The sequence below is a fragment of the Antechinus flavipes genome, chromosome 2 (assembly GCF_016432865.1).
Source record: "Antechinus flavipes isolate AdamAnt ecotype Samford, QLD, Australia chromosome 2, AdamAnt_v2, whole genome shotgun sequence".
Taxonomy (NCBI): Eukaryota; Metazoa; Chordata; class Mammalia; order Dasyuromorphia; family Dasyuridae; genus Antechinus; species Antechinus flavipes.
The window spans coordinates 570,200,366-570,228,213 of record NC_067399.1 but is presented as its reverse complement, the minus strand read 5'-3'; the positions used below and the strand labels follow the sequence as shown (position 1 = coordinate 570,228,213).

General features: G+C 34.0%; 1 protein-coding gene and 1 long non-coding RNA gene across 2 annotated transcripts in view; one reads left to right on the top strand and one right to left on the bottom strand.

The window, feature by feature from the left end:
* The window catches only part of LOC127551421 (uncharacterized), a 309,154-nt gene extending 294,427 nt beyond the window's left edge, over window positions 1-14,727 (bottom strand). Inside the window, exon 1 of the long non-coding RNA XR_007951083.1 lies at window positions 12,584-14,727. This is a non-coding gene — a long non-coding RNA (uncharacterized LOC127551421). The remainder of the gene's footprint in view (window positions 1-12,583) is intronic.
* RASGRF1 (Ras protein specific guanine nucleotide releasing factor 1) overlaps window positions 1-27,426 on the top strand; it is a 206,799-nt gene extending 179,373 nt beyond the window's left edge. The window contains exons 21-27 of the mRNA XM_051981142.1: window positions 3,426-3,529; window positions 4,648-4,732; window positions 8,393-8,590; window positions 15,346-15,425; window positions 20,886-21,003; window positions 22,193-22,261; window positions 26,052-27,426. Of these exons, the coding sequence (XP_051837102.1) occupies window positions 3,426-3,529; window positions 4,648-4,732; window positions 8,393-8,590; window positions 15,346-15,425; window positions 20,886-21,003; window positions 22,193-22,261; window positions 26,052-26,144 (747 nt within the window). The 3' untranslated portion in view covers window positions 26,145-27,426. The remainder of the gene's footprint in view (window positions 1-3,425; window positions 3,530-4,647; window positions 4,733-8,392; window positions 8,591-15,345; window positions 15,426-20,885; window positions 21,004-22,192; window positions 22,262-26,051) is intronic.
* Window positions 27,427-27,848: the final 422 nt, after the last annotated feature.

The following is a 27,848-nucleotide window of genomic DNA, read 5'->3' as shown; positions in this document are numbered from 1 at the left end:
CCTGATTGGTGGACATTTAAATGAGATAGTGGGTTAAAAGTCTTCAGCTCCTCTTGCTTGTAATGTGGTTTGATCATGGGCTTCAGCCATCTCTAGCAATCTGGACAGGAAATCCATCTGCATCCAAAACACTCTGGTTGATTTTTTCCTTCATGAATTGGGTCACCTTAAACCCCAATGGAGGGGTGTAATGGCATGGGCTTATTTTCTAAGGTAAATTCATCTAGATTAGATTCTATTTACACTCGAAATAAGAAGCAAGTTCTCCTAATTAGTGGGGTTCTGCCCAAGATCCAAGAGTATATACTCCAAAAATTAGGGCAATCTCCTTTGCAGTATGTTCTTCAGAGGCTGATTGACCTATAGGGGCTGATCCCCGGAATGAGGAAAAAGAGGAAATAAAATTTTCCATTCTAATTTAATATTGGTTGTAAATAATAATAATAATAAATTTAAAATAACAATTTGTCTAACTACCCAAAGATAACAAATTTTTTAGCATAAACAAGCACAGTCACACTAGTTGCTGTCAACTAGATCAAAAAGCAGTTTGACTACATTTTTCATTCTTAATAAGTACAGGTGTAATGTGATGTTAAAATAATGAATACATAATAAGAGTACCATATAATGCCTGTGTCTTAAAGCAAATCAAATAGTCAATACCATACAGAAAGTATCAATAGCTGTGAAACTTACTCATTTTATGGACAAACAAGTTTTTTCCCCCAAGTCGGGTAAAGAGCAATGGAATTAATAATATGTTCCTTCACAATTATTGTGTAGGAGAGTAAGGAGCACTGGACTGGGATGTCAGAAGACATGTTCTAATCTTGATTCTATCATGATTTCATTATCAAGTCATCTCATTATTGTGACTCCCAGTTTTCTCCTCTATAAAATAATAGATGGAACTTGGTAATGTCTAAGGCCTCTTCCAGTTCAAATTTGTTGATGATGCATCCAGGTAGTGGTATAAATTGAGAGAGAATGCAGAAGAATACAATAAAGTTCTTGGGCCCTTCATCATGCAAATAATTTTAGATAATTTATTTAATAACAACGTAATTTGCAATCATAGGTTAGTTTTCACTCCTAAAGCTATTTCTGTGTTGTTTAGACATCTGAAAGGAATTGCTAAAACAAGGCTCACTTTTCTATGGAAGAATATGCCCTCTGAGGGCAGTAGAGAGGCATATGATGAAAGAAAGCTGATTGCAATGTATAATCAATGAGAAATTGAAGAAGAATCAGAGAAAAGATGTCATTAGGGAATTATGTTAGGAAGAGAAAACAGATTAGTCACATGGCAAGAGTCACAAGAGATGACAGGTAAATAACCAGAGTCTTCCACTGATTTCTTCACCCTGTTGGCAGAAAGTGAAGAAGGCTTCTAGGATGTTGGATGGACTCTATGTAGCAAACCTTCAGGAAAATATGAATAAGATTCCAACAGAATAAATGGACAGTCATAGTTGGATTGCAATATTCATTCTTGGATGGAAATTCCAAAAAGATAAGATCATAGATCCATTTGAGTATAGGTTTTATTGCAGACATACCTAAAATAATATTGCTTTACTAATATGATTTCATAATTAGATCACATTATAGCTAAATTCCATCAATGTCACTATTTGACCATAAGTCCATTCATAATAGTTATAACATGTTTTCTGTGGTTTTAACTGTTCCTCATAACATCATTTTTCCTAATTTATTTTCAAAGAACTAATTAACAACATGATTTATACATATATATATACATATATAATCAAAATTATAAAAGCCATATATTCCATGGGGTTATTTTGAAGGAATTAACAAAATTTTACAGACATTATCTCATTTTATTAATTTACAAAGTGATCCATTGTACAGTTAGAAACATTATCATTGTCTTCTAATTGCTATTTTTCTTTTAAAATGCATTTTCCCCCATACAAACTATATAGTCAAATCAATCTTTTAATTTCAACTTCTAGGAAGCACAAATATGCAAAATACAATTCCTATTATGAATTCTGTCAGGCATAGTGGCAATGCCTATAATCCCAGCTACTAAGAAATGAGGTTAATGAATCCCTCAAGATTAAAATTTCTAAGTTTTAATGGGCTAAATTGATCAACTGTCCATACTAAATCCTGCACCAATTCAATGAGCTTTCAGGAATGGCAAATCATTAGGTCACCTTAGGAGAGGTGATATAGCCAGGGAAGAAAGGCCAGATCAAAGCTCTCATGCCTACCAAGAGTAGTATCAGACTTATGAATAACCCTTTAACTTCTAGCCAGGAAAAATTAAGGAAATCTAATCACCTAAATGCTTTCCCCATTCACCCAACAAAGAAAAGTAATGTGCCTAAAATCCTGTGGTTCCATCTGACAATATCCTCACATCTTAGAAAATAGAAAATTATGGTTGGAAAAAAAGGACTGTTGCTAAACTCAAGATCATAATAATAGCTAATAGCAAACTTTATGTGCACTTTAAAGTTTGCAAATTACATGTGCCATCTCATTTGATCTTTCCAACAACTTTGTGAGATAGGTATTATTTTCATCCCCATTTTATAGAAAAGAAAACTGAGACACAGCTTGTCTCCTTTCCTCAAATGATTACTCCCTTTCTCAGATTTACACATTTTTTTCTAGAACAAAGTATTGAGTGGGATTATTTGAGAGTATTCCTATCCCCACAATTTGAGGTAGTTTTCCACTAGCAGGAAATGGAAGGTAATAGCAAGTGGTCAGCCCAGAAATAGTACTTGTTCAAAGTTTGTAGTTAATAAGTATCTCAGGCTAGATTTGAACAAAGGTCTGCCTGACTCCAAGTCCAATGTATATCCCTCATTGCTTTATCTATAGTATTCAGAGTTCGGTAATTGAAAGGGGCCTCAGAGGCTATCTAGTCCAGCCAGAAAAGAATAAGAATCCCTTCTAAAACATACTCTTCAAGCAGCCACCCAAACTCTTTATATATATATAATCACATATGAAGGCAGCCTCTTCTACTTTTGAGCAACTCTAATTGTTAGGAAGTTTTTCCTGATGTAAAGCTTAAATTTGCTCTTTCTGATACTTCTACTCATTCCTCTTAGTTTTGTCTTCTGAAGGCAGACAAAACAAATTAAATCCTCTTTCTCTATTTGAGTCCTGCTCAAGGATAGCTATAATTCTTCCTTTAAGTCTCTTCTTCAGGCTGAATGTTCTCAGTTACTTCAGCCAAATTCTCATAGGGTATGAATTTCAGGCTCTTAATCATTGGGTTGCCTTCCTCAAGATACTCTCCAGCTATCAATGAATAGTTTAAAAAAAAAAAAGAAAAAGAAAAAAACAGCATCCAAATTGAAAACAATATGCCCTATGTGTCAAAATGCCTTAATGTCATTGCATTAAGTTGGCTGTTGACCCTTTTCATTTAGATTGAAGGAGTGAAAGCAGAACCTTTTGAAAATCACTCTGCTTTGGAAATAGCTGAACAGCTGACTCTACTGGACCACCTGGTCTTTAAGAAGATTCCATATGAGTAAGTAGCTATAATTTTGCCTTGGGGTTTTCACATGCTGGTTTTGGAAGTTTGCCAGTGAATAAGAAATACAAGATAAATTTTCTAAAGCAGCACAAAGAAATTCCATTGTTATAAAAATTATGCTCCCTATAACTTAGAAATAGTGGGAGGCTTTGACCTTTTTTTTTTTTTAACCAATTCACCTAAAGTTCACACACACACACACACACACACACACACACACACACACACACACACATTTACTGCTTGTCTCCTTTCCCCAAATGATTACTCCCCCTTCTCACATTTATACATTTTTTTAAGACTCTTAGACGCTAAGTGTTGAGTGGAACAATTTGAGGGTATTCCTAACTCCACAATTTGAAGTAGTTTTCCACTAGTAAGAAATAAAAGATAATAGCAAGTGGCCAGTCCAGAAACAGTCCAGAGTCATCCTCCATGATCTAAGTATTTGATGCCAATTGTTACAAAAAGTATTTTTCTCAAACCTCCACTTTTCAGTGTTCCCTTAGGAGATAAGGCTCTAAATCTGAGCCAGACTCCACTGCTACAACAACTGCTAAGGTCAGAAAAGTAGAGAAAAGTTTAACTGTTGTCAGATATAGGCTTCACATCTCTCAGGTGACAGCATAAACCTCATATTACAGTCCCAGAGTCATAGAAAGTTTCTACTTTACACCAGGGATGTCAAACTCAAATAGAAATGGGGCCACTAAACCGTGCATAAAGATCCCTGAGGACAGCATAATGACTATCAACTTGTCCTCTTTATAAAAAAAATATACATTTCAACCAACTCTCATTTGTGATGGTCTTTCCTACATTATCTATAGCAAATGTATACTTTGAAAATGTATACAAGAAAACACCAAATAGGGGATCTGAAATAGAACAGGCATTTCTACACAGTAAAACAAGGATTTTGAGGAAGTCCCAAGGAGCCACATTTAATTGCAAGCAATTTTATTATGAGCAATTATATGTGATTATAAGCAGTTCAGTTATAAACAGTGCTATCTTTTCCCTCTACATGTGTCTAGGTCATCTATGTATACATCATCAAATTCACTTAAGCAAATGTCATTTATCCTTACCCTTATCTTTGTCATTCCCAGAGAGTTTTTTGGACAAGGCTGGATGAAAGTTGAGAAGAATGAAAGAACTCCTTACATTATGAAAACTACCAAGCATTTTAATGATGTAAGTATAGGATTCGTGTCAACTTTCTACTCTGTGCTCCCCTTTGTTATTAACCTATGTTTTTGTCAGAAATTTGATTTTGAAATTCCTTCCAGATCCTTATAAGTTTTATAAGAGGAGCAAAAACATATCTTCTTTGCCTATTTACATTGGCTGGAGAGAGTATGGACCTATTGGCTTTATTACATCATTTAAAATGGTTAGCTGAACATGAAGAAATGGAAGTCTCATAATCTATTATATCATTAAACCTATTTGTTATAAACCTATTATGTCATTTAAAAGGTCATATTCTTTTCTTCCTATATATATGTTTTTAAGAAGTCAGATCTCTAGGTAAATATTTTAAAACATCAATAAATTTCTTTAACAATTTGGAAGGAAGAAAACAAATATTTCTTAAGTATCTATCTATGTTCCAAATACAGTGCTAAACACTTTACAAAAATTTTCTCATTTAATCTTCACAACAACTCTGGGAAGTAAATGCTATTAATATCTCCATTTTAGAGTTAAAGAAACTGAGGCAAACAGAGGTTAAATGATTTGCCCAGGGTAATATTTGAACTCAAATCTCCTGATTCTGGGTCTGGTGTTTTATCCACTAAGTGACCTAGTAAGCTAGATCAAGTCATTTCACTGAATAACATCAGGAAAGCCTAGGGTCAATTCCTTGGCAGTTAGGTGGTAAAAATGGATAGAAAAACAAGAGTCTATGTCTAGTACTTCTTTGACATGACAAAGAGTTAAAAATGTTAATTCTAATCAGAATTGCTAGTTTAAGTCCTGGAAGGATGCCATGTTCCCCTGGGATCTCAGTCAATCCAGTTTCTCTCTGTAGACTTCAATTTCTTTCTATGCCAAAGCAGACAGTGAGAAAGAGTGAAATTTTTTTTTAAAAAAAAGGATATTGAATTTAGAGGCCCAGGATCTGGGTTTCAGTCCTGGTTCTGACATTTTTCTTGATAATAAAATAAGAGGATTGATCTAAGGTTCCTTCTAGCTCTATGTTTTTGTTATTAAATCCTTTCCATCTTTTTAATGATGTAAGTATAGGATTAGTGTCAACTTTCTACTCTGTGCTCCCCTTTGTTATCAACCTATGTTTTTGTTAGAAATTTGACTTTCCATCTTTTACTAATTCATTCAATAAAGCTTCAGAACTTAATATATACAGAGTTTAGTGCTGGAAGGAAAAAAAAGAAGAAAAGAATTCTATGTAAAAGTATTCTCCATTTTTCCCACTCTGCTTGCTTGACATTGCTTAAATGAATAATTGAATATTTGGATGAATGAGATATTTATTAAGTGCTTGTTATGTACAAAGCACTGTGCTAAAGTGCTGGAGATACAAACAGAAATGATACAATCTTTGCTCTCCAAGAGATCACATTCTAATCTCAGAGACAACACATTTGGAAAGATTCAGTGCAAGTCACATGGGAAAATATCTTAGTCCTTAAGATGCAACAGCAAAGTGTATATTAGCACCTCCCTCTTTAATATCACTAATCCCAGAGTCCTTGAGTTCATCATCCTGGGCTGAATCCAACAGAGTCTGAGGGAGATGGCAATCGAGGTTGTAGTGATTGTTTGACTTGCCTATCCTGGGCTGAATCCAACAGAGTCTGAGGGAGATGGCAATCGAGGTTGTAGTGATTGTTTGACTTGCCTAGCAGATGCTGCCTCCTCTCTTTCACTCAGGAAATCCTCCTGTTTCACCTAAACTTCCTTGCCTACTCTGTGTATGACATCTGGCTGCCATTTGGTAGGAATGGCTGGCCCTTTCTCCATAAGAGTTGCTTTCCCTACATCATGGCTATGACAATTAATCCAGAAGCAAGTTGGTCTGAGGGTACTGCTACTCCAGGACTCCTTTGTCTTTCTATCTACCTGTTGTTATTACTTGATCAATAGTTGTTACTGATGGTGATTAGAAAAGTAAGCCCACTCTCCACAATGACTTTTCTCTTCAATGATGGCTATAGGGGCTGGACTACTATCAGGGCATTTGGTGATTTAAGAGGTGCTACAATTCCAAAGACTGTTAAATTCAGGGTCTTGGGCTGAATCAAACAAGGTTTGAAGGAAGATATTGTCAAGGTAGTGATGATAGTTTGACTTGCCTGGCATATAATACCTCCAGCTTTTTCCTCAGGGTTCCTTGATGTTTCAGCCCAATTGATTCTTCTGTGCATAAAGCAAATAAGGATTTATTATAAAGACTTTTCAATCCTTCATGCCTGTCCATAATTCAATTTTTATTAATGTCTATGAAACCAAAAGCACAGAATGGGTGTGGTTTACTTGATAGCAATGCACTATAAAATCTATTCTCCAGAAATACAAAATATGCAAAAACTTGAATTTAGAAATGCCAGATGTCAGAGGTCACAGTGATTCTATTGTCTTGTATTTTTATTTTACTGGAAAAAAAAGAATACCTCCAAAAAAGAAGTTTTAGGAATAAATGTCAGTGATAATGAGCACTAAGAGCTAATATCAACACTATTCTTGTTATATCGATATATAAATATCAATAATAGAAACGCACTGATTATGAGATAAAAGATGATTTCTTTTTTAACCCCTCCCCAAGAAGCTATGTTTAATTCCATAAGCAATGTTGTACTTTCCCTTTACTTTGTGTATATTTGTGTATGTTTTTAGGTTATATATGCAACCCCCAAATTCAGGTAGTACCAGTATTGTCACTAGCCACAACATAGAATCTCATATTTGGAAGAGGAAGTTGTCTAGTCTAATTCATGCCTGAAAATGAATCCCTTTTATAAAAAATCTAATTGTTGCTCAGTCACTTTCTTTTTGAAGTCCTCCAGGGAGGGGAGGGCTTGGATTCTTAAAGCAGTCCATTCCACTTTGAGACAGTTATAATTATTTGGAATTTTTTCTTATCAAATCAAAATCTGCCTCTCTGCAATTTCCACCTAGTGTTTCACTTTTGGAGCCAAGCAGAAAAGTCTATTACCGGTCTAATACATCTGCTTTTCACATAGCCATCACGTTCCCACATTTTACCATGTGTTGTTTTTCTTTTTAAGGATAAATTATGATGATTATCCACATCTCAAAACAATGGCTCATTTTTTCAAATTTTCTTTTTTAGGAACTACCTTGGTATTTTTAAGTACTTGTTTGTAAACTAATTGATGTCTAAAAGTAGGAAAATTTAAAGCAAAAATGATGAAAGCCAAATTAAAACACTGGAAAGGCATTTTGACATATCATTGACATAATTTTAAAAATTAAAATTATAGACAACTGCCACAGTGGAAAGAATATTGGACTGAATAAGTCAAAAGACGTGGAATCCAATCTCAGGTCTTTCACTCATTAGCTGGGGAAACTCCGGGAAGTCACCTAACTTTTCTAGGCCACAGTTTTTTCAACTGTCAAGAGAGGGAAATGAACTAGATAACTTTTAAAAGTTCCTTCCAATTCCCAAATATTACAATTATAAGAAATTTCTGTTAATTAAAATAAGTTTCCAATCTCTTTTATGTTGGATTCTTGTTCTTAACACTAGGATTCTAACATCTCCCTTGAGTTATCACCTTGTTTCAAGTTGAGTTAACACTAGGATTCCAACACTTTTACTTTATTGAAATATTTGCAACCTTGTTTTGTTTTTTCCCAAAGATCAGTAACCTGATAGCTTCAGAAATCCTCCGAAGTGAGGATGTCAATGCCCGAGTTAGTGCCATTGAAAAGTGGGTGGCTGTGGCTGACATCTGCCGATGCTTACACAATTACAATGCTGTGCTAGAAATCACCTCCTCCATGAACCGTAGTGCCATCTTCAGACTGAAGAAAACATGGCTGAAAGTCTCCAAACAGGTATGATGAGGTTGTTCCATTATCTTTTCAGAGTTGGATTTAGTGGTGATGACAGAAGACTGAAGCTCTGTACATTATTTACTGTGTAATTTTGATATATACCTACTCTCAAAATAAGCTACAGCCCAAAAATTAGATCTACATTAAAGGAAAAATAGCATACAAGTTTACAATGAAAAATATCATAGACTGTCATAGACTATCCCCAGGTCAGATTTGGACAATATTGGAAGACAAATGATAGCTATGGAAAAGGAATAACATTAGCTCCATATAAACTAAGATGAAAGAGGCAATTTTGAAGCAGAAAACAATTCATTCATGTGAAATGAAATATCTTTTCCCAGATATCAGGTGACAACTCCCTGGAGTAGGTGCCACCTAGGATAAGTAATACAGCTCATACAGATGAGCACTTGACTTCCCCTGATATTTTATTTCCTTCTGGTTGATTATAATCTATCCATTCTAATAATTAGTACTACAATATTTATATAGTGCCACTAAATAATTATTTTCCCAACATACTTTTGAAGTTATACTATGACAATTTTTACACTGCATAAGATGATGCTTCTCAATGAATTCATTGAGAATGGAAGGAATTTCTGGAGGGTAACACATCAGATCAGCAAGAGCTGGTCTTTTATTTCTCTTAAGTCATCCTTGCAACTAAGAACATTGTCCTGGACCTGGAGTGAACTTTTCTAGGAATTACAAAGGAGACAAATTCCAGAGTCCCTTTCAGATTCTAAACTTTCATAAAACATTAACCAATTTTCATTAGTGGTAAGATTTCTTTGATGACTTAAATTCAGAGAAGATTTTTATTCATTCAGGGAATGGATGTTAAATCTATTTCAATATAAAGAATTTGAGCCAAAATTTCCTATGGAAAAAAGGGATTGAAAAAGAACTATTCTTAGGATCTAGAAGACTCTAACCCTGACTCTGTTACACAAGTTAAGTTTTTAGTATAGCTTTCTAAAGCTATAAGTTGCTAGTCTGAATCAGTAGGACATGTCTTACTAGGTTTTCCCTTACACCATTGAAATCACAAATCTGGTCTTAAAAAAATGTGTCTGTATACATGTATTACATAGATAAGATATAGATATATTCATACACATACATATATATGTAATCTACATACATATCTATGTATATATAAGAAAGGAATACCTGAGACCTTACTAGGAAAGAAAACTGCCCATAGTATAAAGGTGTTACTTGGGTCTTTGAGCTCATTCATATCTTAATAAACGATTACTTTCAGCACAAGGAAATGTGCACTTGTATGACTGAATGTGTATTTCCAAAATGAGAAGTTTAATACCATCCATATGGGAAGATCAGTCCTATTAACAACTACAATTCTATCATATATTTGTCTATATTGTTTCTTTGGTCAGAAGGAAGAACAACGAATTTTCCCTGCAGGATGCTGTATTAAGGTCTTTTGGTTAAAAAAAAAAAAAACTACATCATTTCTAAGATTTTTTCTTTATGTCTACCAGGTATGAAAGTTTGGTAGTGTTCCTCATCACTGTACAGGTGAGGATGCTAAAAAAACATAAAGCAAGTAGCATTCTATAAGTGGCAAGACTTAAAGTAGAACTCATAGTCCCTTAATTTCTGACCTATTGTTCTATTTTCATAATATGCACTGTGCCATACCATACTAAAACATTATAATAGTCACAATAACTCACCTTAACAAAGCTTTTTAATGTTAACAAGAGCACTTTCTTCATAACAATGAATTAGGTAGTACAAAAATCACTTTCTTCATTTTATAAATAAGAAACTGAGGTTCTTATAGAAGTGACTTGCCCATGATCACATAGTAAGTGTCAAGTGGAATTTGAACCCAGGTCTCCTAACTACTATCTTACTAACCTAACCCAGGTCCCCTTTGTCAAACTCATGGTGTTATAATTCCATTACCTACCATTTATTAACATTTGACTTTGCATCACAGTAAGACAAGTGTTATTGCCTTTAGAAAAAATGGGAAATCATGGTGTAGAAATATTGTATTTGAAGATGTTGGTTGAGTATCTCTAAAAAATATGGCTAGATTAAGTATTATAAAGCTTCATGCTTCTCCCAGACAAAATTCTGATTCCTTTTAATGAATGACAGAAAGTTTTATCTATGGATCGGTCATTGTTCTCGGCTTGACTCTTAACCCATGCCATCAGAATGTTATTCTTAAAATTAGCCACTTTGACTCAGTTGATGATACAGATTGGTCAAATGATGTAATTTTTAGCACTACTTGAAGTGGAGTTTCAAGGACCTTTCAAGGAATTTCTTTAAACTTTGTTACAAAGAACTAAAAACCTCATCAACTCAACATTTTGCTTATTCTAGTATCTTGATGTCTTCAATTCTCCTTGAACATTGCAATTCTATGGAAATTAAATAAATTTTAGTGACCATAGCTGCTACATTTGTGGAGGAAGAATATTCTGGGGCTTCATTACTAGAAACTTGTCTTGGACTTCTATAATTAGGGCCTTAAATTGAAAATTGCCTCCATCTTACAACCCAGTCTACTACGTAAAGGTAGAATTGATCAGTTTATGATCTTGAAGTCCTTTGGTTTAACTTGGAACTTGTGCTTCCAGAGCATCAGATATCAGTATATCTCCATGCTAGGTCTCCAGATATAACAGCATGCTGCCCAAGTAGCAGAATAGCCTGATACCCCATCACTAAGGTTTGTCTAAGACTTTTGCTTGTCTATAGGATCTTGTCTCTTTCTAGCTAAGTCTTCTTCAAAAAAAAATAACATAATTCACAGAGATTTGCTAAATCTGAAAAAAAAACAATCATTTATTATTGGCTTCATATCTTTTGGGGGATTCTCTATCGAAGACAAACCAGTTATATGTAATTTTTCTAAATTGTTTTCTCTGGAATTTGACAGGAGTGGATTTGATGGCAACCTATCAAAATAGATAAATTTCATAGAAGATCAGAAAAGTATATACTAATAATAGCATATCTTTATTTCATTCTTTAGCATATAGGTGCATAAAAAAGATAAAGCCTAGATCTGTACTAGGCAAATCCTAGGCAAATTGGAGGTAAGTCAAATTTATCTTAGGAAGAACATTCTCCTTTTCTCCTATTTCTTCCCCCAAATCCCCCTTCGTGTCTCTTATAGTTTTCCCTTTCTCCTAAAAAACATGATTTGAAGAAGGCACTATAAAATTCATTAATACTGAGGAATTAACACAGATTAAATATCTTATGTGTCCTTAAAAGGGAAGGAGAGAAGTTACCACTTCTAATAGTGGACAATTCTGAATAAACCAAAAGAAGAAATTCTAATTGTGGAGTTTCAGATATCAGATAAGTAGGGCAGATGGGGAGAAGAAAGTATTGAGGAAGATTAAGTCTTTTATTTCCTAAAATCATGCCATGAAGCTAGTTGGTTCCATCTTACTTACTCTTGATTCCCCACATATCCTGAATCTTTCCCTATATACTCTGATGCCTACAAGCTAGCATGATGACTAAGAGATTAATGGATAAAACTCTATTAGATTAGCCAAAAGGGACAGAGATTGAGGCACTTCTGTCAAGTGTCTTCAAGTCCTTCAGGTTACCTTGAAGAAACTAAGAGCAATCAATACCCTTCATTTACAAAAATAGGTCCATTTGTTAGGTGCTATATAAATGCACATGAACTGTTAGGATAAAAATTTGTGGCTCATTTGCAGAATTGTATCAACATGTCTATGTCTAACTGGACCAATTATGGATTAAGAATAATAATAATAATAACTAGCATTTATATAGCACCTACTATGTGTCAGGCATTATATTAAATACTTTTTTATTTTTTACAAATATTTTCTCATTTGATACTCCAAACAATCCTTGGAGGGAGGTGCTGTTGATATATCTATTGACATTTGAAGAAATTGAGGCAGAGGTTAAACTTAAGGTCACACAGCTATTAAGTACCTGAGACCATACCTGAACTTAGGTCTTCCTGATTCCAGGCCTAGTATTCTATTCACTAATCCAGCAATAGTTGCCTGCTGTTTAGAGTTTCTCCACCTGGCTGGAAGAAATGAAGAAAGCAAAAAGTACCAATTAATATAACTAACTGCCCTAGTTTATAATAATAATAATAACTAGCATATATATACTATATAATAGCATATTTTTAAAAACAAAAATCTGCAAAGCACTTTGCAATTATTAGCCATTTTAATCTCTCAACAACCCTTCAAAGTAGGTGCTATTATTATCTCTATTTTACAGATGAGAAAACTGAAGCAAATAGAGATTAAGTGATTTATCCAGTTCATAAATGGCTAAGGCTAGATTTGTACTGAAGACTTCATGATTCCAAGTGTGGCACTCTACCTATCACACCACCTAGATAATCTCTGGGAAGCAGACATGTGAAATTGTTGTGAATCCAGCGAACACTACCAACTCCCTCAAATGCAAATTGTGGTAATGATATTGTCCCTATTGGATAAGTAGAGTGATTGGGGAAGAGAAAGTGTTAAGGAAGATTAAGCTTCTTATTTCCTGAAATCATGTCATGAAGCTGGTTCTACAAACAAGAGATCAAATTGAGTCTAAGGAAAAGCAGATCCCTATCTAGATTCCAGCCATAGGAGATAGCTAACTGCCCTAAAGTCACCACAGTCCTTGTGAACTCCTGAATTTGTATCCTATCCAAGTCAAAGAAGACAGAACTAGGCAGACAATAAATATTCAGAAAAAAATGTTTTGATTTATTCATTAACCACTTTTCCTGGAAGGAACTAGAATATTGATTTTTATAAAAACATAAGCTTACATCCACATTAGAAGTCTTCCTCCAAAACACGAAAAAAAATAAGACCAATGGTATAGCTAGAAATCAGAAATTCAGAGTAAACATTCACAGCCCTTCTTTTCATTTCTTTTAATACAAAGGGGGGAAAGGACAGCAGCAAGCAGGAAGCATTTCCATTGTGCTGATTTTAGTTTATTTTCCATTGCTTTCTTCACTTTCTCTGTGCAGGCCAGAACCATAGCAGTAATAATATATTTTTTCAGAAAGGTACATAATGGATCTTTATACTACTTCTGTACCTCCAACTAAATAACACTATTGACATTCCTTACTGGATTGGGACTATGCCTTATCATGGGATATTAACGTTGGAAGGGAAAATCAATCTGTTCAGGTTTGAGTCCTAATGTGCTTAAAATCTTCCTTCATCTTTGGGAAACAGTTAAATGATATGATCTCCTAATTCCTTAACCATTGAAGAACTATCATATAGCCACATTGATTTCCACTTCAATTAGATCTTGAAATCATATTGCAATTTCCTATGGGAAGATTTTTCCAATAAAGACTTGGGTTAAATCTCAGTGTGCAGCCAACTGGAGCCAATGTCCTTGTGAAACACAAAAGACCACACTGAAATTTCCTAAGCTGAAGAATGTTGCTGAACTACTATTTTTGTCATCACTTAACATACAACTTTACTGTCCTGGGGATTGGAAGGGATCTTGGACATTATCTTGGAGTTGCATCCCTCATTTTTCAGGTGAGGTGGCGAGGTTCCAAAAGGTTCAGTGATTTATTTAAAGCTTGTCAGCTAGAAGGGAAGCTTAGGATCTATGTACTCCAATTTCCTTATTTTAAGGAAATAGGAAATTGATAAGGAAATGAAGATCCAGAGAGATTAATTTACCGGCCAAAGTTACATAGCTAGCATAACCACGATCCAAAACCCACACTCTCTAAACACCAAATCCAGTCCTCCTTCCACCATAATATGCTAAAATCACAGAGATAGTTAGCAGCAAAGAAAGAACTAAATTGAATGTTTCCTTTTCATTGAATTATATACATTTGAAAGAATGACAGAATCATGGAATGTGAAGAGATTAAAGGTCTCAAGAGAATATTTAATCCCAATTTCTCATTTTACAGCTGAGAAACTGTATTCCAAAAGGGAAAGTGATTTGTCTACTATGACAAAACTGAGACATGGTAGAATTGGGACTTAAGTCCAGATCTTCTAATCCTCACCAGGCCTTCTGGTTTCTGTTTGAAGAGCCAGACACTTGTCATTCCTTTATAGCCTAATCTGTGAGGTTGATCAGATTTTATTATTTGGCATATTGCAGAAAACATTGAATTAAAATTTATTCCTTTAAAATCTTCTTCAAAATTTTTTATTCTTAGGTAAATATATTCAAATATAATCCTGTTCTTAAAGTAACAATATTTGTATATTTAAAGAATTTAAAAGATAGAACTGTATGTAAATTTTATCTTTTAGGAGTAGTTGTGGGAAAGACTATATGAAGAGAAAAGCACTATGTGATGATAGGATAAAAAAACATGAAATGAACATCAGTAGTTCTCTACACATCTATTTAACTTAACTCCAATTTAAAAAACCAAGTTTAGTTGAACCCTAGTACTATACAGTCTATTATTAAGAGCCAAATTTTAACCCTATTCATATATATTCAATGTAAATTTCTTTTAGGGAGAAATATATATGTGTACATGTAAAAGAAGATAGAGTTTGACAAGTTCTAAATATCTAAAAAATTCAAAGACGAGGTCATATTCTACCATGCAAATACACACAACAAAATGTTTTTTTTTTCTTTACTTTAGCAAGGACATGAAATTGGAGGAAGTGCAAAGCAACTTGTTTCCGACATTTTAAATGTGTTGTTTGCTAGTAAATGCTTCTAATTCCTTCTAGACAAAAGCTTTGATTGATAAACTCCAAAAACTTGTGTCATCAGAGGGCAGATTTAAGAATCTGAGAGAAGCTCTGAAAAAGTAAGTGTGTCATTTTGGATTCTTACTTTTCTTAAAAAAAAAAAAAAAGGCCATTGCAGACAAAACTTTTCCAAAAATTAAAAAGAAAGAAAGAAAAGAAGTCTGCTTGCCATTATTTATGTTACAAGTATATTAAAAGCAAATTAATAACATTTGGTTAAGAACACAACATTATATCACAATAATTTTGGCCTAGATGTTGCTAAGGCATATTTTTATTGTTCATTAAAGACACAATGGTCAGTTTGCAATTATCATCACTTCTTTCCAGAAGAGAAGAAGGGGAACAAAAAGGGAAAGAGATCTACATGAGGTTACACAATAAGCAATGTAAGAGCTAGCACTAGATCTCAGAAACACTGATGTATTAAATAAATTCACTAAGCAACTTGTCTTAATTTGGTAACTCAATTGACTAAAAGGGAAAATAAGTTAAGTCTGTTATGTTTCTAAAATTGGGTTTCCAGGTATCTAAGTTGGTGCAAATGACTTTGACTTCACCTTAACTATCATTATGCCAAATGACAGACAGCGGGCAATCTGCAGGTAGCATTTTGTATATTTGCTATTTTTGGTGGTTTACAATAAAACCAAGAAAGCACAGCCAGTGGTCACTGTGAAGAGAAGAAACAGAGTTTCCATCAAATTCTTTTAGAACTCTTACAAAGACAGTCTGGTCATTGACTGTGCATTCTTATTGTGATTACATTAAACTCTACCCCAAATCAATAATTTGTTGTTTCCAATAAGTGTTGCCTCCTCCACTCATCAATCAAGTGTTTTCTTTGGGTAATCCATTTGGTCTCTGTATTTACTCCCATTTTCCATACAGTCACACTGTGTTACATAATCACCTATTGATTTAGAACTGTGAATTAGAACGTAGACATCTTTGAGGCAATCCTGTACTCACTGTCCCATCAAAGCACATTTGTGCTGCCTATCCTGCCCTTCCATCTGAAAGCTTATTGCCCAAACATTTGTTACATTGTCCCCAGAAACATTTTTGTTTGCTCACCCTCAAGACCAAGCATAGACCAGTCAATGCCTTTGGCCCTTAGGGTAGGGAAGTCAAATGGAAGAAGTGCTGTTGAATTTCTTTTCCTGATTCCAAGAGCCTCCTACTGTTCTTCTTGTGTCTTCCTGCTGTCCTTCAGTCCATCTTTCACCAGCTCAGTGTATCATTGGCTTGATCATCCCCACTTTATGTCCTTTGGCAGATGTTCTATTCATCTGTACTGTTAAATCTTCTCTTCAGTCATGGTCCCTGAGAAACATCACAATATTTTTTTTTCTTCTCCATGGGTCAGTGCTTTGTCTTGGGCTCTCACATTATTCATTCACAAACTTGTCTGTCTTGCAGAGAAGCCTTTTCACTGCAGCTTCATCAACCTTTTATCTCCTTTCTTTTTTACTATCCTTCCCTATTTGCCTCCTCAGTTTCTCATTTTGTACCACAGTGCCTATCCTTGCTGGTTTTCCCCTTTCTGGTTAAATTAGCAAGTATCTCTTTCCTGTTCTCTCCACCTCATTAAGGCATAGATTGTGTCTTTTTTTTCCTCTTCAGGAAAAGAATATTTAGTTCTAGGCTTTTAATTTTCTGAAAAATGAAATTCCAGAAGTCAAATTTATTATAAAATCATAGTCTTAACTTCATGATATGGATCTAATTATGAAAAAGTAAAATAAAATAATAACGGAACATTATACTAATAATACTTTTCCCCTCAAGAATTTGTGTTTTAATACATATTTTATCCTCTGCATGCATAAATACAGGGCAGATCTGGGAAAGGGGGTAGAGGATATGAAGCACAGAGAGATTAACTGACTTGACTAATATTATTCTATAATTGAAGACTAGAGTCCAGGCCTCCTCAATTTTAATAGACTATTCTGTCTAAACTGTGCAGCCTAAACTTCTGTTATGATTTTTTTCTATCTACAGTAGATAAGCACTATTTTTATAAGCAAAATAATAAAAAAAAATCTGCCATTAATGGAATGACTGAGAATGAAATTTTTATAACAAGAAGAATAAATTTCCAGACCCATATTAAAACCTAAAATTCAGTGAGAATTTTTTTTCCAAATTTCTCCTTATTTTTACCTATCTTAGAATGTTTAATACCCCACACAAATTTACTTTCTTTTGAATTCTTATGTTCTTTCAGAGTATAAATTCTAAGAATCTATTTTAGAGCTTGTATAGATTTTTTTTTAATTTATAATTTCCAAGAAATTCACCCTTTGCCTTACAGAAGGGGCTTTTCATGATCATTCTCCCCAGTGACCAAATCCTTTCTAGAATATATCATAATTGTTCATTTTATTCAATATCAATTCATGTATTTCATGGTACCTTGAAGATACCAATTTTGTTAGTGATTTATTTACCTCCAATTACTCCCAAGCACTCTAGCAACCCCTCAGCAGTCACCTATATGTTTCAGCATTTTTAATTGATTATGTATCTATTTTGTATGTTATTTATAATTATGTGTGTCCTTGTATATGTTTTTTCCTGTTTCCCTAGTTATAATGTAACCTGCTGAAGACTGTTCTTCATTGTTTTGTAATACCTCACAGTCTCCAGCAGAGGGTTTGGCATACAACTGGACCTCAAAATAGGTTGATGGTGTAAGAGACCTGGCAAATTCCTATATCCATCCTAATATTTCATCTGGATATTATCCCCAAAATAGATCAAACTGGCTATCCCAAACATAACCCCAGCTGTTATCTTGCTCCTGGTATACATGACCACATCATGCCCTTGGTTCTGCTTCATGATTTTCAAACATTTAAGCGAATACAGGACCCCATGTGACCTTCAGAGAGATTCTACAATTTCTAATCATTCATATTCAGTCTGGACTCGTTTTACCTTCTGATCTTTCTTCTGTCTGAAAATTGTGGGCAGCAAAAGAAAAGAAAGACTCTACTGAAATTTCATAATTTATTATGACTGAAAAATGGGAGGTAGGGGTTGGCAGTATAAGATCTTCTAGATAGCACTTACAAGCATATCTTTCGTGCTACTCTTCAAAACCTCCCAGTAAGTATTATTGGGACAAAATTTTTCTCCGAGCATTTTTGAGTTTTGTTTATTTCTGTTTTGGAGCCACGAGCAGAGATAGAATGCTAATAAAATAAGTGAGAGCACCTCATATTTATTTAGCAATTGGTGGTTTAGATTGTGATTTATCTACAATGATTATAGAATTTTAGAACTAAGAAAGACCTTAGAAATCATTTAGTCAGCCCTTGCTTTTAACTGCATGATGTAGTGGAAAGAGCACTGATAAGAAATCAGAGAATCTAGGTTAAAATCCTACTACTTACAAACATGTGTGATTTTGGGCAAATCACTTAATTTTTTGGGTCTCAGTTTCCTTATCTGTAAGATGGGAAGAATCAAATTAAATTATTTTCAAAGTCCTGTCCAGTTGGAAATTCTATAATTCTCCTACCAAATAAAGAAACTGAGAACTAAAGAAATGAAAGAAGTTGCCCAGGATTATACAGACAGAACTAGGACTGGAAGCCAAGTCTCTTGGCTTCTCATCCAGTGAGCTTTCCACTCAATTACTACCTCCACTATGCCTGCCTCTCTCTCATGATAAGCCAGGAAATCTAGTTCTGAGTGGCCCTTGGCAAGCTACACAATTGACAGGAAAATGGTTTTAATGAAAGGGTAAAGTTAGCAGGGGTAAGCTGGTAACGAGTCTAGACTGTATTATATGTAATTGTATGTGTGATGTTTCCATTGTACTTTGCTTCTTTTCAGTTTCTTTCCACAAGTGCTCCACACTGTGCTGAATGAATAGGATTCAAATCACTTTTTAAAACTGGAAAAGTGCCTCCTTCTTCCCATTAGCCTGTGTGTTTGCCTCTTTACTATCCCCCGGGGATCTTATTGTACATCCTAATTATTATTTTCTCTCCAATTGTCTGTGTCATGTTGTGCTTTGGCTGCCATTATGCTAAGCCTTGGTTTGTACGCTAAGTTGACAAGAAGGATGCAGGGTGCTTGCAGGAGTTCTATTGAATAAACATTTAATGATATACTGAAAATCTAAAAATAAACAAAGTTTCCATCATCATAATAATATCTTTATATTCACCCAAGATGAACAGATATATACAGATGATAGATAAACAAATAATACAGAAACGACTGGTTTAATAGTTAGATATAGATGATTAATAAATATTTGATACATAGATTAGTGATAGATATAGATGATAAATAGAAGATATATTGATAGAGCATTTGTTATAGCCTACAATGTGTTGGGACCATCAAAAAAACTCAAAAGTATTTGGTAGTCCTCCAAATACTTCCTCTTACTAAGAAAACAAAAATAGGAACCATTTTACAAAGGAAAGGGACAAAAAAAAGATAAAAATATTATGTGACATGCATTTTAATAGCCTGGCAAATGCATGCATCTAAGCCCTAATCAATTAGCTTTTTGATCAAGTGATAACAAGAGGATTCCAAAGAGCAAGCAGCTCCTAGTATGAATTCTCTGAAGAGTTCAATGACAGCAAAAAAAAAAAAAAAAAAAGTACTATATACATCCTTAAGTGAAAAGCACTGAGCTCTTCTCACAATTCACCACCCCTACCACCAGTGATGGAGTAGACACAAAATAAAAATATGTATTCTATCAATATAAGTAACAAAACTGTGCACATGACAGTTACTTAATCACATGTAAATAAATAGGAATGGAAGATTCCAAGGGATGTAGGGGATGAAGAACAGTTAATCAAGTGAGGCTGGTCCAGAAAGATTTGGTTGAGTTTTTTTGTTGTTGTTTTTTTAAGTAAGCTTTTGGTGGAGTTTTGATGGAGGAAAGGAAATCTGAAAAAGAGAACTAGTTAATGATTAAGAAGCAAGAGGCAAAGAAGGAAAAGGCAAAGAGGGAACAGAGAAGTTTTGCTTATTAGACTAATAAAAGCTGGTCTAGATACAATGGGAAACAATTTGATATAAAAGAAAAGCAATTTCTAGAATGTTTTATAGATAACTGAAATTGACAAATCCTAAAAAGGACCTTACTAATATCATCTTATTCCTATCATGACTAAAGCAAATTATACAAGGAAGTTTATTCCTATTTTATTGATGGGAAAACTGAGATCTGTATGATGAAAGAGATTTGCCTCAGGTTACTTATCAGGCAAAAAAGGTGCCAAACCCTAAATTTGAAACCTGTGAATACTTCCTTCTATATACCAGAGTTAATATACAAATTATCTTTGATTCCTAAAAAAAAAAAAAAAACACACACACACACAGAAGACTAAACCTAATGATATCATTTTAAAAGAGAGGACATGTGCATGCAAGGCAGACAGAACCCTGAGGGGGATGTATTTGTTTGTGTGTGTGTGTATGTATGTGTGTGTGTTAATGGAAAAACCTTTTTTATATCATTTGCTTTGAAGTTGTGACCCACCTTGTGTTCCATATCTTGGAATGTACCTCACTGATTTGGCATTCATAGAAGAAGGAACACCTAATTATACAGAGGATGGCTTGGTAAACTTCTCCAAAATGAGGATGGTGAGTTTTCAATGCTTATCTCCAAGGGAAGTAAAAAGTTGGGACAGGGTTGGCAAGGGGAGTGGGGGGAAGACTTCCCAACTTTTTGCTGAGGGACATGCAGCTTACCAAGATGAACAATTCCCAACAAGCCCCAAGAGAAGATGAAGAAGGGTTGAGTTGTAGCTGATTGGTCATAGAAGCAGGAAAAAGATGGGCAAAGCCTCCAGATCAATCATTATAGCTCAGCAAAAACCATGAAGTATGGTTCTCTGCAACAATCCCCCAATTACAGAAAGAAAACTTTATAGCAAACTAATACTCATTAGCTATTCAAAACTCATCTCCATAAAATGTGTTCAATATGACAAAAGACATTTCTTCACTTTGGAGAATGATCAGTTCTAATTTCGAATAATTCAATCAATCAGAAGAACAAAGTAGTGTTTGTTCTATAATCACTATTTTTAAAACATACAAAAATATTATAGTCAATTCAACAAACATTTATTCAACAGTTTACTATGTGCAAAGTACTCTATGCCTTGGCATAAGTCAAAGACAAAATGAAAGTTTCTGCCCTCAAAGAATTTACGTTCTGTTTGGAGAAAACAATATATGAGCAGCCAAGTATATGTAAAACATAAACAAAATAAATACAAAGCAATTTGGACCAAGGGAGAAATACTTCTAACAATAGGGAAGATCAGGAAATTCTTTTTTACACCCTATCACATTCCTAATTGTTGTTTGAAAATGTAATATACTATTAATGTTCTATGAATATATACTTTATGCAAATCAATTTTTAAATGAATAAATGACACCTAGTATTTCCAAAATACATTATAGCCATAGGATTTCATTTCAGTAATACCTAAATATATATATATGTATGCATATATATATATACATATATATATATAAAATCAATATAATGTTTCTATCAAGTTCATTAAATAAAAGATTTTGCCTCTGCTTAGAGTATTAGCATACATATAGATTTAACAAATAACACATTTCACTCAAGAGCAAGGGTCAAATCTAAAGAACACCAAGACCTGATATAATTTTCAAAGAAGAAATGAATTTCAAATACTTGTGTATTACATAGACTGGCATTCAACTCAGCTATTGTATTCCATTTTAATTTTTCTACAATAACATAACAAAGTGTCTTTTTCAAAAATTATTTTTTATTGTTATACAGATATCCCATATTATCAGAGAGATCCGTCAATTTCAACAAACAGCCTACAAAATAGAACACCAAGCAAAGGTATGTTTTAGTGACTTGCAGTTGGGAGTGAGGGGAAAACTAGAGTTTGGTAACATGACATGATGACTAGAAGGACAGCCTGGGAATCAGAAGAATTTGAATTCAAATCTTTCCTCTGACAAGTACAAAATCATGAACCCCTCAGTATCCCAGACAACTAAGACTGGAAATTACAAGTGAGAATTTCATCTAGATTGTGGTCCCTATACCGGATTGCTGTCCCTATACTGATGAAATCACAGGTGGTTCACACACACACACACACACACACACACACACACACACACACACACCTTATTCAACAACTTCAAAGATCAGTTGCCAAAAAGAATATTAAACTGTAACATCAATAAAAATAAGCTATGAAAGTAAGCCTGGCTCAAGCTCAAACAGTATTAGCCTAAAAGAAATGAAAACCTTACCTGATAAGAAACTAATATCTTCTACTTTTATGACAAATGAACATGTACAAGTAGGTTTTATTAAAAAGTACAATTTCTGTGGTCAATGCTCACTTACTCTTTCCCACAGAATGATATCCTTAAAATTCCATTTAATTCACTTCCACAAGCAAGTATTAAGTACTTATTGTGGGCCAGGCATCCTGCTATACACTGGAAATACAAATATGAAAAGAAATAGGTCCTAACTTTGATTTATATTGTGGTAAGAGGATGCAACCTGTATGGATATATAAATTAACTATAAAATAATCTTGGGCCAAGAGAGGGATGAGTGGTGATTCATATGTAGGGCAGTGAGGAAAGGCTTCTTATTAGAAATGGCATTTGAGCATAGTCTTGCCTCAAAAGTTCTACAAGATGCTTAATTACCTAAAATTAAATTAACCTCCATATATTTTCCTTATTTAACTAGAAAATGCATTAACACACATTTGAAAGGTTTTGAACAATAAGAATTGAAACAAAAAGAATTTTTCAATTCAGTCTTTGTTCAAAAGTTCAATGAACAAATGATTCCAAGTTATTCAAGTTATACCATATCTTTTTTTTTGTTTGGCTTTCCTATTCATCTGGCTTTTTCATATGAATCTGTGTTCATGGGTGAATTCTGATTAAAGTTTTTGCTCTGGGTGGGTGTCTGTGCAATTAGAGCATTGTCTGCTTTATGACTAATGTCTCCATTAGGGAAGAATGATTAACAAATTCATTCATTAAGTTCATATTTATACTTTAAAATAAATCATGAACATTTATTAGCTTAAATAATCAGATCAAATTAAAAATCAACAAATCCTTATTGAGTTATATGTAAAGCAGTATGCTAAACACTAAGAACTTATATTAGATGAGTAGATATTCGTGTACAACAGCATGAGCTGAACCTAAGCCCTTGCTTAGGGAATTTTAACATATCTGTGGAATTTCAACACATTGTCCTCTATTCACGGCCAATAATGGATTTAATAAAAAGAGAAAAGGCTAATAAAGCCAATGCTTAGATCTGATCATTGCAATCACTAAATGCTTCTAATTTGGTTATATAGCTCTCTAATTTCTGGAGTGTTTGAGATTTCAATAGTTTATTCAGTAGAAAATAAGCATAATTCTAATCTAACTTATCCCATAATAGAAAGGGTTATAAATAACCCTTTCTCAGTGCCAATAAAAGGTTCACTTGTATTTCTGTGAGATTTTGGTTCTCTTAAGAACTTTTTGTATAAATACTTTAATTGCATAAATGTTTTGATATAGTAAATAATTGGATGATTTTAAATTGTCATGGTTTGATGACATCTCAGTATGTCTAAAATGTAGCAAATGCCCTGAGGTTATTCTCCCAAATCCCTATTTCTAGGTGTGCATTGGAAGGATGAGCCTGCCAAAGTGTTTCCTCTGAAGGATTATTAGTCAATATAAATCATTCAATATATTTAATTAGCCTTTAGAAAAAGATATTTACTAAAGTGTTATAGTAATAACAGTTGGTACAAAGCATCTACCTAAAGTCTATACCACTAGGAAATAGAGTTCCAGGGTAAAGTGGGCACAACACATGTGGCAAAGGGGTTACCCACAACTGGAAGTCCATTTCATCCATTGGTAGGATATTCATGAATTTTCTCTTAATCATGCTGTAGCTGTGTCTAAAACTTGCAAAGTTTTGAAGCTACCCTTCTTCAATGTGTCTGGTTTGTCCTTGGTTCCTGATAGTTTGTCTTTGGCTTACTGCCACCAGGCACTGACATCTCTGAAATACTCCCAGGATGACAATGAGAGTTTTAGATCTTATAACCCTGTGAAATCAAAAAAGTTACCTCCTAGTCAAGTATTTCCTTCTCAGGGCGTTGACTGGACTGTTCTTTATTCTAGCCTGACAGATGCTTAAATACATCTGAAGTGACTCACTATTTTACAAAAAATTCACAGAGTATAACCAAATTTCCTTAACATTACCCCATTTTGTACAATGGACTTCTTTAGCTTAGCCTGATGCCTTTGATTATTTGATTTATTGAGTGAGCCAAGAAAGTGATTATCATCTGTTTCAAGTGATTACTTTTGGAGGTATTTGACAATTAATTGATTTAATCAAGAAATTTGGATGATCCCACACTTACATTAGAAATTGTTTTTTAAAAATTCTTGCTCTCATTAGCTAATGTTTCTACAAATCCATGGACAGTAAAAGTCCCTGCAGACTGAAAAGAGGCAAATATAAAACAATTTTTTTAAGATAAAAATGGATAAGACTAATGACCATACACCTAGCTATCATTTTACTTGAATTAAAAGGAAAATTTTTGTCTCCAAAACAATAATGACTAAAAGATTTGGTAGGTCCCATTTTTTATTTCTTCTTGTCTTGACTTTGCCTATATTCCATCCATTCAAGGACTGGTACTTCAAAATTTCCTGTCTCCCAAGGCTCTGTGAACAGCAGGTCACATCCTAAACATTTCATCACATTATAACATTTTAGAACTATAAGAAACCTTAGGAATCATTTTATCAAAAAGCCCTTCATTTTAGAGGTAAGGGCAAGATGAGGTGGGGGTTTTTTAAGTTGAAAAGAAAAGTTGTGCACAATCTTATAGTCAGTTAAATGCAGAACTAGGACTAAAATCAGGGAGGGAAGAAAGGAGGGAGAGAAGGAAGGAGGAATGGAGGGAGAGAAGGAGAAAAGAAGGGAGGGAAGGAACAAAGAAAATATGAGGCCTATAAGATGCCTGAAGAGCTCTTGGAATTGTTTCTGGATCAAGAGCTCCATGCCTGTCTCTAGAGCTAATCCATTGTGTCACAGAGAAATTTACCTGAAGAAAAGTCAACTTTTCAGACTACACTAGAAACATTTTTTTAAGAAAAATGTCATGAAGAAACTAAGACCTTCTTCCCCTTCTAAATTAAAATAGATAGATTTTAGGGGCAGCTAGGTGGCTCAATGGCTAGAGCACTGGATCTGAATCCAAATTCAATCTCAGATTCTTTATACTCATCTGTATAACCCTAGGCAAGCCACCTAACCCCAATTTCCTGGCATAAATAAATAAATAAAGCTTACAAATTTCAAAAGTGCCAACAAAATGTCCCTTTATATCTTCATTTTCCTATAATTAAGTTTACTTTTCCCAAAGATCAGCATTTAAACTCTAAATTGTAGGATCTTTATAGTTTTTTTTTAAAACTATATCTTAAGTATTGCCTTCTACTGAGATTTTTCATAGAAAATATGTAGTATTTCTGTCATATTGCAGGTTTTAATAGACTTTTGTGGGCTGGCTTATGATCCTAAACACCCATTTAGAGAATTGCCATTTCATTTTTTTCAGGTAACACAATATTTACTGGACCAATCTTTTGTAATGGATGAAGAAAGCCTTTATGAATCCTCTCTACGAATAGAACCCAAATTACCAACCTGAAGAGCAAACCAGGGAACATCAACTAAAGTGTATACATTCTATATGATAATGTACATACTTGTTTTGTTTCTCTTGGACACCCTAGATTTTCTTCTCAGTATGTGCTTCTCAAATGAAATAAAATCATCATTGTTCTTAGATTATAATAGTAGGACTGAAATACAAATTTCTGCATTGTTTAAAATTTCACAACCCAACACTGTTTCCTGCAGTGCCTATTTCTTTTGAACACCTGTATTATTCTGTTCTTTTGTTCTCATGCTTCCTCCTCAACAGAGGAAAAATGAACCAAAATATAAGAAGCCCTACACACCAATAATTGCTTCCTTTTTTCCCCAGCCCAGATCCCTGTGGCTCTGATGGGGTAGCAATTCAGGCGCTTACCAGCATATTTTACACTGTTGTTATAAATGGGGAAAACACACATGTGCATATATATGCTTTTTGAAGTCAAGCCACTTTAAAAAATATATTCCTGCTGGCAGTGATGTAATTTCAAAGGCAAACTTCTTCAGAAAGAAAGAAAAGAAAAGAAAAGAAAAAACCCACTGTTTTTGAATTCCCATAACTAAATAATCCTGATGGAATGGAATAGTATAAGCTAGAATTCGTCACACTTTAAGAAGACAGCTATCTCATCTGACATCATATCACTCATTGTTCTATTAATATAAGATAGCATGAATTACAGTTTAAATAAACTGAATGAGGTTCTATACCTTTGTGAGGAAAACTACCATTGGTGTAACTTATACAATCCATGACTTTTGTAGATTGCTGCCCAGAGTTCATTAATAGTAGGGAACACACATCAAAAAGTAACTTTTAATATTTCAGCTACATAACAATCATTACAGGCTTATGTTGAGATGCTATAAATCTGTATATCTTGTGATAATCAGTATCATAATGTAGAATTAGAGAAACAATTACCAAGTGTTTTTATTGCATATACTGTAATCCTGTCTAAATACCTTCTAGCAGGAATATAGTAATGTAGTGCTTATTCTGTGAATACTACCATGTATTTTTTACATTGTACAGTATATAATACACAATTTAACTTCAAAGTGGCAGGCATGTTCCACTAAAACAAACAGAAGACTTTTGCTGTAAGCAATACCTAGTGGTATGAGAATTCTATTTCAAGTCCTAAAATATTTCAACTTACAGCTTGTTTGGAAAAAAAAAAAAGCAAAATTTTCATTTTTGTAAAAATATATGTTTCCTGATTACCTCTTGCTAATAAATCTATTCTATCTCAGGGTGAGCAATGAGTTTAGATGTGTTTATCCTGGACTTTTTATTTCCCATTCAGTTAAACTCAATCTTTCTTTAACACCTTCTATCAACCTGGAGATATACAAGGTATTGTGAGGTATGCCAAGGATAGGACACAGATCTTTCCTTGAAAGATTTCTCTGTCTTGGTGAGGAAATGAGACATACACCGATAATAAATAAAAACAAAAGGTGACAGTAGAGATGTGTGCCTGTTGTGAGCAGAGTAGTTGACACCTTATTTTGCTAAGTGTTAGCTATCCTCCTAAAAAATGAGCAAATACTGGCAGAGAAGATGGGTCAGGTCAATTTATAAGTAGCCATCCTCAGTACTCAGACAAATGAAAACAAAAAACAGATAATCTGGTAACCAAATTGGGATCCCAAAGTACTATTAGTCTATCAAGAGCCCAGGAGATATGGA